Source organism: Boleophthalmus pectinirostris, unplaced genomic scaffold (assembly GCF_026225935.1).
Source record: "Boleophthalmus pectinirostris isolate CB_2022bp ecotype Guang Dong unplaced genomic scaffold, ASM2622593v1 HiC_scaffold_11, whole genome shotgun sequence".
In the NCBI taxonomy this organism is placed as follows: Eukaryota; Metazoa; Chordata; class Actinopteri; order Gobiiformes; family Gobiidae; genus Boleophthalmus; species Boleophthalmus pectinirostris.
The window spans coordinates 1,606,542-1,618,115 of record NW_026570994.1 but is presented as its reverse complement, the minus strand read 5'-3'; the positions used below and the strand labels follow the sequence as shown (position 1 = coordinate 1,618,115).

Sequence of the window (11,574 nt, the reverse complement as noted above, 5' to 3'; positions counted from 1 at the left end):
TACGTGAGTTATTTTCCTATATCGAAGAAGGTAAATGTACGGACATTTTATTACGGGGATATAGCTCAGTGGTAGAGCGCATGCTTTGCATGTATGAGGCCCCGGGTTCGATCCCCGGTATCTCCACGTTTTGCGCCTTGTTTACTGAAACTCTGTAGAACCTTCAATAACCTCCAATAACTTAATACTTCACACGAACAAACTCTGACCTGCGCATGTTCAGCTCCACGGTCACAGAGTCCATTGTTTGACTCTGATCAGCCCTTCTAAGCGCATTTGGAAACAAAAAGGACATATTTTATCGTTTGACCTCATGCCTGGACTAAAGCTGCATAGCTTTTATTTTAGAGGTGTTTTTTTTTTTTTTTTAATGGCATTTTTTATAAGGCGGTCTCACTTTTTCATTGCTTAGCCATAACATAAACTCTTCCCAGTCTGAGCAGCTCGTCAGAACAATCCTCTTTATTGCTTTTTATAAAGAAATACAATTCATATTCTGCAGAATTGAGTTAAACATTTTGGCCTCCACAATATTTTCAGTTTCTCATTTGGCCCCATGTAAAAAAGAATTTCCCAGCTAAGTGGACTAAGTGAATATGAAAAGCACAGAAGCTCAGAGCGTATGTATGTAATGTATCACTCATCACTCACTTTTGTACTTCTTTATTTAAACCATGAATTATTGTTCCTGCTGATGTGATTTATCTTGAAGTCTGTGAGTTCTGCAGTGTGCGTGTTTGTCCATCAAATTAAAAATGAACCATTATCTTGCTCTGACTAAAGACAATTTGAGTTTCTCCTACTGCCAAATGTGAGCTATGTCGCCCTCTTCTGGTTAAACTTTACAATAGCAACTTTATTTCAGATTTCTTGGTAACCCCTGTATATATAAACACATTTCCTTTCTCAACGTTTGGGTTCATTTGTTCTCTGAAAAATAGTCAGTTTTACAATATCTCGGTCACAGCGGTTAAAAATATCCACATTTATTGGAATGTCAAAAAATGTCCACAGAAAAAATACTTTACAACATATCTACACTTAGTTCACAGTAACGGCCTCGCTCACACATGTGCACGATCTGGACAGTGACTTGTGTTTTTTCCATGACCATTTCTCAGTAGCTTTAAAACGTCTTCAAGTTCTGGTTTATTTCTCACCATTTTATAACCATTTTATAACACTTCCTGTCACAATAAATCAACTTAATTTCAAGCTTTCAAACAGGAATAAAAAACATCTTCAAGATAAACCCTTGTTGGTTTTGTGCAGATTAAAAGCACCAGTTCCTTTTGTCCTTCACGTCTATGGCTTAAGTCCTTCTCGTCCATAGCAGTTTTCTCGGTGACGTGTTCCAGATCTTAAAATAAACACATTATTGCAGTTTTCATTGTGTCTGTCGGTTGGAGGCGGGGCATGAGCTCGGGAGCACGCCCCTCAGCAGGTGGGCGGAGCTGAAGTCCAGGAAGTGGCTTTGGTGAGATTTGGCGAGCTGGATGTTCCTCAGGCAGCCTCGGAATGGAGCGGCGACCGTCAGGCAGTTCTGCTTCACGTCCGCTAAAAATCAAATGAAAAGATATTACAAACTGAATAAAACAATGACCAAACACTGCTTAGAACTAACTGAATATACTTCTAATTTTTTATTATTACTGGCAAATGTAGAAGCTTCATACCAGCAATTTCTTATCAGCTCTTTAATCCTCATTAATTATGGTTATTATGTTTCACTATTTCAAAAATAACACATATTAGGAATTACTAAAAACAAAATATCAAAATTATTCTAAGTGGTAAATGTAATATTTCATTATTCAGTTGTCAAATTTATATATGAACATATGAAAAATTGAAATAATGTTCTAGAATTAATATATAAATCAAATATGAACACATAAATAATAAAGTTTATGTGGAATTTTTTTTTTAGTTTTTAGATTATTTTATAGATAATGTGTATTTACAATTCTACTCATTATTTGTATGTCATTTATTTATTTATGTACTGTATTTTTTATTAATATTATTTTTTATATATATTTTTTATTTTTATTATTTATGTATTTTTATTTATTTATTATTTTAAATGCTTTATTTTTTTAACACAGTCCTTTAAATCTCAGTCTTGGGAATCATCCAATATTCAAACAAACCTTTAAATCAGGCAGATTAAATGATCTTGGAACAATAAACTGGATTTTCATTTTTAAATCTTCCACATAATCGTGGTGTAAAAGTTACGTGCAAACTGAAAACACGTCTTGAGTGGTTGTGCGTACCCGGGTGTCCCCCCACGTAGACGGGGTTGTTGGTCTCTGCAGAGGTGGATTGTGGGTAGGGGTTGGGGGTGTTGTAGAGCCTGTGGTCGACGGTGAGGCTCATGGCGTGTTTGGTTTTCTTGGCGGTCACAGAATGCCAGCGTCCGTCGCACAGGAAGGACCCAAGGGAGCGCACGGAGACACGGCCCGCGCCATTGTTCACGTGAAACACCACCTGGAAAAAAAATAACACAAAAATACACTTTTATATCTGTAAAATATGAATGAGCAGGTACTATACACAGGGTTGATTTTGTTTACGCTGTATTTGTTATAATCATTTAAATTTTGCAGTTTTCTGGTCAAAAACACCTAAATCTAAGTAGCTGGTGACATCACGAAAGATGGCGAGGTGTTTCAGATCACAAACACCGGGTGGAGTCTAGAGTCTGCATACCTGTTCGATCAATCACACAGACCACGTTTACATGATGTTTTTAAATTCTGAATTAATTGTTCTGAATTAAATAGTTCTGAATTAAAATATTCTCCTTTGAGTTTACATGGAATAATAATTCTGAATTGAGATTTACATGAAAAACTCATTAAATCATCTTTATTTAATTCCACTCAACGTCTGATCGGACAGGAACACCAACATATTTACGTCTTTGGGAAGAAAACACATACTTCAGCTGCTCCCGGCTTTTCTGTCATGTTGGATTGTTGTTACGTCACAGACACAAACATGAAACAAAGTTTGCAAAGGTTTGGGAGCAGGAGTGCTACTTAGATATACAAAAATGTGTAGAATTATCCTTCTGATGCTCTTCAGTGTGGGGACCAGTCTCAAATACAAAATAGGAAAAAACTGAGGCAAAATAACGAAAAGTCTTTCATAGCACATGGCAGATAAAGTTCAAATCACGCCAACATGTTTCAGCCCTTCAGTCTTCAGCAGGACACACTCCAGATGCTGTCACTGTGCACATTTAAAGTCAGAGGAGTAGGTCACATGTTCAGTGTGGGCTGGACCAAAGTCCACTGGTGCATGATGGGACATGTAGGCTGAACAGATTTTAGTTACAAGCTATTCAAGTTCAAATATAAAACAAGATATAAATAATACAAATCCCAACAACCAATACACAGAAACTATGTATATATGTATCTTTATACTATGTATCTTTCTATGTATGAAACAAACTTTTATCGCAGTTGTACCGAGTGCCGGAGGCGGGAGGAAGAAGACAAAGTGAGTGTGAGGCTGCTCTACCTCAGCCCACTCCCACATCCAGCTCACAAATCCAAAGAGACGTGGAGGAAAGTCTGAAGTCAGGACTGGAATTATTTTTAAGAAGAATAAATGTTACATGATTGAGGAATAAATTAATTTGGCTTTAAAATCAGAATAAATCACCACCAAGTTTAGTTCAGTGTTTACATGGTCTTTTTAAAATGGAATTCATTTTTTATTCAGAATTAAATTATTTTTATTCTGAATTAAAGCTCTCATTGTAAACGTGGCGCCTGTATCTTATACCCCAGACTCCGCCCCTTCCTCCCTCACTCCCCCTTTAGTCTCCAGGTCCTGTTCAGTTCAGGAGCTCGATTTTAAATGCAATTGTGGTTTTTAGGTGTTTAGTCCCATGTCTGGTGAGATTGTCTGTACCTGTCCGCTGACCAGTTCCAGGCCAATAGCGTCCACTTTAGCGCTGCTGATGCCCAGTAACACCGCGTCTGATTGGCTCGTTGTGAACTCCAGAGAAACCGTCAAATCAGAGCCCACCTTGTAACCATTGTGCACTAAAAACACATTTACATTTCAGCACAATTCTGATTATACACTAACAAATGTAGTGAAGGGTTGATATTACGATACTCACCGAGAACGGCAAACCCGGTGCCATTAAAGTGCGCCCCCTTCTGGTCGCTGCTGAAACAGGAAGTGATATGGTGCTGTGTTTCGGGTTTGTTTAAGTCCAGAGCCGCGTTGTTTAGAGTGACAGAGCGAATACAACCTGGAAAACTGCTGCTTACCTAAAAATACAACTCAACATTAGATTTCATTCATAATAAAGCAACATTTGTAGTATTTCTGTTTTTAATAGAACTTAAAATGCACGTGACAGGCTGGACACTTTTACACTATAACATTAACACAGAAAACGTCTTTTTGAATTCTAGTGAAGTTTATCATTTGACTTCCTGGTTGGACACAGGCAGCAGATGTGACATATGCAGAGGTAACTGTTACCTAGCAACCATCATGTAAACAAGAGCCAGAGCGTGTCTAAATTACACAATAGTTATAAACTAATAAATAAAAACAGATGACGACATGTTTATTTTGTGAAATGAAGGTTCAAACTGTCAGAAAAATGTCTTCCTTCCTTCCTGCAAATTTTCATTTTAGAACTCACTGGTTCTTTCCTGTATTTTTGTACTTTTCTTTTCAATATTTTTTCACAAATTTCCACTGTATCATAAATATGGTCTACAGCACAGAGCAGGTCTACTGCGACATGTGGCTGAAGTTTGCCAAGTAAAATGCCAAATAAATCTGTGTTTGTCACGTGTGTTTGTCTTGATAAATGTGATTTTGGCTAAATACCCCTGCAAAACCAAGAAGAGAATGTAACGCCAGACAGGAATTTGAAAACAACAGGTTTCAAAATCCTACCCACTTTCTTCACTTCTCTAATCAGTTTTGTGTAAAGTACCAGTGGAAGTTCTCTTAACAAAGAGCTTCTCAAACTGTGGGTGAGGGTCCAAAAAAGAGGCACAGAGTGTTTTAGTACAGCACAGTTTGCTTAGACTTATTTACACTTAAATGAACATTCATCAGATCAAATGGAGATAGATTTATAAAAGCACTGATATAAATGTGCCAAAATATCTGTAAAATACAAATAAATGTGGAAAATGACAAAGATGATCTTGATTTGGTGTCAATGGGCCGTGATCTCAGTCTTGTCTTGGTCTGAACCTTTAAAAGTCTTGGTCTTGTCCTGGTTTCTGGACTCTGTGGTCTCGGACTGGTCTCGGTCTCGATCAGTGTGCTCTTGACTACAACACTAGTGCATACACTGGTGAATCACCATTCATGTGAACAGGGCCTGGTCTTATTAATCTAAAATAGATGCCCCAGTGGACCCAGTTTACAAAAACACACACACAAAAAACACAACAACACAGGAGCAGGGTCCCTGGAGTCCCTTCTCACCTTTTTCACCCCTGCCCTGTATTCATGTCTGAACTTACATTGATCCTCCTGGCTGTGTGAGTGTGAGGAAGCCCGCCCACGTACACCCGGCTCTCCACATCCAGTTGGTTGCCTTTGATGGGGGCGGAGTCAGTGGCTCTGCCCACTGAGACAGACACTGACCTCCGGCTGACCTCTGCTGTCACCTAAAACATAAACATACAAGTTCAGTTTTATATTCACTCTTTTTATAGATTTAAGATTTATGAAAAAAATATCTGAAAAAGTAGGAATAAATTCACTTTTTATCTCACTCTCTTATTTCACTCTTTTCGTACCGTGTGCCAGTTGCCGTCGTTGAACAAGCTCGACGACGTCACGGAGGCGAGGCCCTTTCCGAGGTCAGCTGACAGCACCATGTGACCGCCGACCAATCGCAGCACGGCAAAGTCCATCTGGTTCTTGCTGGACATGAGCAGCAGGAGGCCGTCCGCAGCCCACGTCCTGAAGGACATCCTGATGGACAAGCTGAGAACAACAGAGGAAATATATCAGGTAAATGACCACCTGAACTCCACCTTCTTAAAAACTACAAGCCTTTGAAAATACTGAGGGAGTACTTGATTTCTATTTAGTATTAACTGTTAACATATTACATAATTAGATCAGCATGATCCCTTTTATTGTTCTGAAAATGCTACATTTGTCCAAAACAACAAATGAACATTGTAACGTGTCGTTTGTTTTAGTTTTGTTTTTGAGACTCTGACTCCCCCTTCTCTTTGCTCTCTGTGCTAAGTCACTCCCCCTTCAGACAGCTATCACAACAGAATCATCGCAAATAAAACGACTGCACGTTGGATCAGCTGAACTTGTAGTGTATAGGCTCTACTAACGCTTATGTCACAAACCAGGAAGATGTTTCGAAAGATGCGATGACAACTTCTGGTGTAGTTCCTGACACTGGACTCACCGACCGACTGTGATCAAACCCACTGAAGTAAATGTGATCAGAGGTAAAATGAAGACTGCAGATGTTTGTGCATCTCTTCTAATCACATGTACCCAGTGCAGTCGGAGTTGTGCGTCAGTGGGGAAATGATGAAAACTGAGGTGTGGTTGGAACACTACAATGACATGGAGATGAAGAAAACTGGGACATTTTACACATTTTTCTTAGATTTTCTCAGACTTACTACTGCGAACAGAGAGAAGTTATCACTGCATCTTTCCAAACGTCTTCTTGATTTGTGACATGAGCGTGAATAGAGACTATTCTGTACGAGGTGTTACTTGAAAAGTTTGACTACAGTGAATCTGAACTGTACAATTCCCACTGCTGTGTTGTACTATCATGCAAGGTTTGTTTATTTATTCTTGTGTTAGAACATCTTCCCTTACCTCTTCTTAACGGTGCTGGGGTTGATGCTGAACGTCATGTGACTGTGTTTGGTCGATCCAAACTGAACACCGGACGACAGATAGCTCGGCTCCACCTCCGCCGCGCACTGGGAGACAAAGAAAAAATTAAAAAACGTAAGTTTGCCATTTTGACAACATCTTCAAATCCAAGAACATCCCCAGTGTGTTACCGTGAGAGCTCCAGGCGTGAGGGCGCTCAGGTACGTGGGCGGGGCTACGGGTAAATGGGCGGGGTCAGGGGTAGGGTCCAGATCCTGATCACCGTTCACACCGCTCCTCCGGCTCGCTCCTCCAGTAGGCAGCTGTCTAACTCCGCCCCCTCGTACAACGCCGCTCCCGATAGATCGACCAACCTAAACGTGGAAATCAGAAAATTATAAACCATTTCATTGTCCAGTAATCAGGAAGTGTGTGTTAGCATGCTAGTTACTTTAGTTTCTATTGTTATTGTTATCGTTGTGTTAAACTTACACTCCGTTCAGTGCCAGGTTTTGGATGCAGCCCCGGAACGACCGCGATAGGCTCCGGATCCTGGTCGGCAGACGAGACTCCACCCCCGACGGCAGCCCTCCAATGAACAGCGAGGACGGGGACAGACTGGAGACCGCGCCCGGTGACAGGAGGATGGACTTGACAGGTAACTCGTCAACATGGATGGAAAGAACCCTAGAAAACGCAATTATTATTTAAACAGATTCATAAACTCCTTTAATTATACAGCGTTTCATTATTGGGTAATCAGAAAGTGCGCTGTTAGCATGCTAGTTGTTGTTTGCATGAAAAGCCTTTGAAAGTTGTAAACTCATCCTTGCAGTACTGAAACATTAGGGTGAGGCGTACTTCCGGCTCAGGCTGAGGATGACGGAGTGATGGCGTCCGTCGGAAAACTCCCCCACGACGATGGCTCTCTGCGTAGCCCCGCCCACTTTGCCCAGCTCCGCCTCCAGAGTGCCGGACATGAGCTGTACAGACATGAAGTGCTGCCGTGGAAACACAAAGATCAGAAATAAGCCGCAAATAACATAAAATATCATGTAACTGCTTTAAACACAAGTCACTTTAGCCTAAATCAAGATTGTCCCCAGGTTTGACTACCCCAAATTTAAGACTTTTTAAGACCTTTTTAAGACCACTTAAATGAAAATTAAGACCAACATCACACCCATTATGTGGGCGAAAAAAACACCAGATCCAATTCTAATAATCACCATTACTTACTGCTTAAAATAACAAAAAAACACTTTTATTACAAAAATCTCATTCAGAACTCATTTATAGTCGTATGCATTGCTTGTAAAATGGCCAAAAAATAATTTATAACATTCTAAGAAGACAAACTAAGTATTGTTTGTGCATACTCTAAATTAGACATTCATTCATGTTACATGATTTCATGTTTTTTGTTTTTTTGTTGATGTTGTTGTTTGTGTTTTGCTTTGTTTCCTCCCTTCATTTAACATTGCACTGCAGCCTGGTTGAATAAACAAAAAAAAGTTAAAAAAAGTAAAGAAGTAAAAAAAAAAAAAAAAAAAAAAAAAAAAGGCAAATGAAATTTAAGACCTTTGTAAAACTAATTAGACTTGGACAACATAATTTAAGACTTATTAAGGCCTTAATTTAGGAACATGAAATTTAAGACCTTTTTAAGACTTTTAAGACCCTGCGGGTGCCCTGTAAATGTATCATGACCTTTTCCTGTTTTGGTGTCATTTTGAGCACTTTGTTGTTAGTAACTAGTAAGTTTTCATTATTCTGAAACCCGTAAATAACTGAGAGACATTATAATTCCAGTGAGCTTAATAATTTAAAGGGGCTGTTCCCAGTTTTATTTTTCATTTGATAAAGTAAAATGTGTCTTGCCCTGGTACTGATATACTGTAAAAGCACGAGGACAGTCTTATGAATCTTATTAATGATGATCACGAAGACTGCAGTGGGATCTGTCTGTGGACAACAGGATATAAAGTTGTGAGTGTGATGGCATCAGTTGTTTCCTGTCGACATTAAAACCAGTCACTCTGAGACTCTTAAGTGTTCAAAGATTTCAAACTCAGACTCTGCACTTCTAGTTTAGATACAAGTCAAAACTGTGTTATTATTATTATTTGTGAAATGTGGTGCAAAACTTCAGATACAGGATTTTTAAAACATAAAAGTTTGGAGATAAAGTCCACAGGAAGTAGAGTCACTGGCACTAATCTGCAGCTTCAGCTCAATCCGTGCTCTGTGTGGATGTAAACAGACACATGTGAGGAACTACTCTCACCTTTTTACTTTTAAAGAATGCCTCAAACTGGATTTACAGTGCTGTTTTGTGGAATGGGGTCATTATTTGTGGAGGACAATTTCTATGGATAATGTGGATGAGATGCTGCACTTTGAATGTACCACTTTACGAGAGCTGAGCAATAAAGTCTAATAAATATTTTCACCTCTGTGTCCGTCACTCCTCTGCCCTGTCCTTTGTTTTATTATCTGTTGTCGTAAAGTTCTTGATGTTCGGTGGTTACGTTTTGACAGAGCAGTTCAGAGTCATACACACACACAGATGAGGAGTACACCGGCTTCAAAATTACACACAAAGACACAAAGTCGGGTCACGCCTCCTTGAACTCATGGAGAAGCAAATCACAGCCAAAATCGGGGAAATTCTCCTGTACTGTGTGATGGCCTCTTGGATCAAAACGAGACTGTAGTGTCCTGTCTACATCTAATTATAGAGCATTTTTATCCTCTATGAACCAGGAAGTAACACTGGTGCACTGTTAGCATGCTAGTTGCTGCTAGCAGTGGTGTGACATCAAATTCCACTTTGGAAAGTTGAAAAGTGCTTATAAACTCAATGATTAGGATGGTTGGAATAAATAAGGTAAATAAGGAATAACTTTAGACCACTGCAAACTGTTTAAGACAAACTAGGCCTGTTTTTCATGTGTTTAAGAAGAAAAAAATCAAGTAAAGCGCCGCTAAGAATGACCGTACTTTCTACAGTATGTAACCTTCAAGGAGGGAGGGTTTATTGAGAATGTGCTTACATGTGGTGCAGTTGTTGTTATGTACCTGTTTATCATGGCTAAGAGCAGACAGTAACAGCCCTGACTGGTTCCTGGACGAGAAGGTCATCAGAATGTCCGTGTCCTGGGTGAAGGAGCGAGGGGCCAGCTCCACAAAACCGGGGCCAAACAGAGAGACACTCCGCACCGCCTACACAACACCAAACACAAAAACATAATGTCCCACTAGTAAAATAGCCAGTAGTAGTAATGGTAGTAATAACATTAATAATAGTGTTAGTAGTAGCAGTCAGGATAGTGGACGGGGGAAAAATGGGTCTGTGGTCCTGGGCCCCAGAGTTTTAGGGGCCCAGAATTTGACCCTCTTCCTATTCATTAGTATTAGAGGGGGGCCATATGTGGCTTCTTGCCCCGGGCCCCCACATTTCTGTTGACGGGCTTGGTTAACAGTAGTAGTAGTAGTAGTAGTAGTATTAGTAGTAGCAGCAATAGTAGTAGTAGTAGTAGTAGTAGTGGCAGTAATAGTGGTAGTAGTAGTAGTAATAGTAGCACCAATAGTAGTAGTAGTGGTAGTAGTTGTAGTAGTGGTAGTAGTAGTAGTAGTAGTAGTAGTAGTAGTATTATTAGTAGTAGCAGCAGCAATAGTAGTAGTAATAGTAGTGATAGTAGTGGTAGTGGTAGTAGCAGTAGTGGTAGTAGCAGTAGTAGTAGTAGTAGTAGCAGTAGTAGTAGTAGTAGTAGGTAGTAGTAGTAGTAATAGTAGTAGTAGAAGTAGTAGTAGTAGTAGTAGTATAGCAGTAGTAGTGGTAGTAGTATAGTAGTAGTAGTAGTAGTAGTAGTAGTAGTAGTAGTAGTTAGTAGTATAGTAGTAGTAGTAGTAGTAGTAGTAGTATTAGTAGGGGTATTATTATTATTAGTAGTAGTAGTAGTAGTATTAGTAGTAGTAGTAGTAGTAGTATTAGTAGTAGTAGTAGTAGTAGTAGTAGTAATAGTTTTTTTGACATATAGACGCTGAGATATAGAAAAAGTCAGATGTGAGAATAGATAAGAGTGATGTTCCAGTAGTAAAATGGCCGCTGCGTGTGGTTGTACAGAGATTGGAGGGGGTTGTACCTCCAGAGTGCATCCTTTCCTCACTCCGAATGCGTCCCGCAGCAGGTCGAAGTTGGTGCGGGCGATTTCCACGTTTTTAATGCAGCCCACGTAGGATCGCGACAACACCTGACGCCTGGACACAATAAATAATAATAATAATAATAATAATACATTTTATTTATATTGCACTTTACATAAAATAATCTCAAAGTGCTACAGGTAAAAACAATGAGTAAAAAGGTGCATCAGAAACAGTGGATCAAGCTAAAACCAGTGCAGGAATTTATAAGATAAAACAAGAATAAAATACAATTAACAAAAGGCTTTAGTAAAAAGGTATGTTTTAAGATTTTGTTTAAAAACAGAAATAGATTGTGGGGCTCTCAGGTGGTCGGGGAGAGCATTCCAAAGCCTTGGAGCAGCAGAGGAGAAGGCCCGATCTCCCATGGTGCAAAGTTTGGTTCTGGGGGTTTGGAGAGTGTTGGTGGCTGCAGAGTGGAGGGAGGGTGAGGGGGTCTGGGGAGTGAGGAGTTCCTTAAGGTACTGGGGGGAGTGACCGTGGATGCATTGGTGAGTGAGG

At 39.7% G+C, this 11,574-nt stretch overlaps 1 protein-coding gene and 1 non-coding gene across 2 annotated transcripts; one reads left to right on the top strand and one right to left on the bottom strand.

Moving 5' to 3' along the window:
- The first annotated feature begins 54 nt into the window (after positions 1-54).
- Positions 55-126, top strand: trnaa-ugc (transfer RNA alanine (anticodon UGC)). The gene has a single exon. It is a non-coding gene; the product is annotated as a tRNA-Ala (tRNA).
- An 844-nt stretch (positions 127-970) lies between these two features.
- Positions 971-10,324, bottom strand: LOC129412588 (laminin subunit alpha-1-like). The gene is made up of 12 exons (XM_055166591.1): positions 10,310-10,324; positions 9,946-10,089; positions 7,726-7,865; positions 7,359-7,551; positions 7,056-7,238; positions 6,865-6,971; positions 5,802-5,991; positions 5,523-5,669; positions 4,145-4,298; positions 3,931-4,064; positions 2,280-2,493; positions 971-1,557 (listed from the first exon to the last, which is right to left on the bottom strand). Exons 1-12 carry the CDS (start codon positions 10,322-10,324, stop codon positions 1,388-1,390), a joined length of 1,791 nt encoding a protein of 596 aa, XP_055022566.1. The 3' UTR covers positions 971-1,387.
- Positions 10,325-11,574: the final 1,250 nt, after the last annotated feature.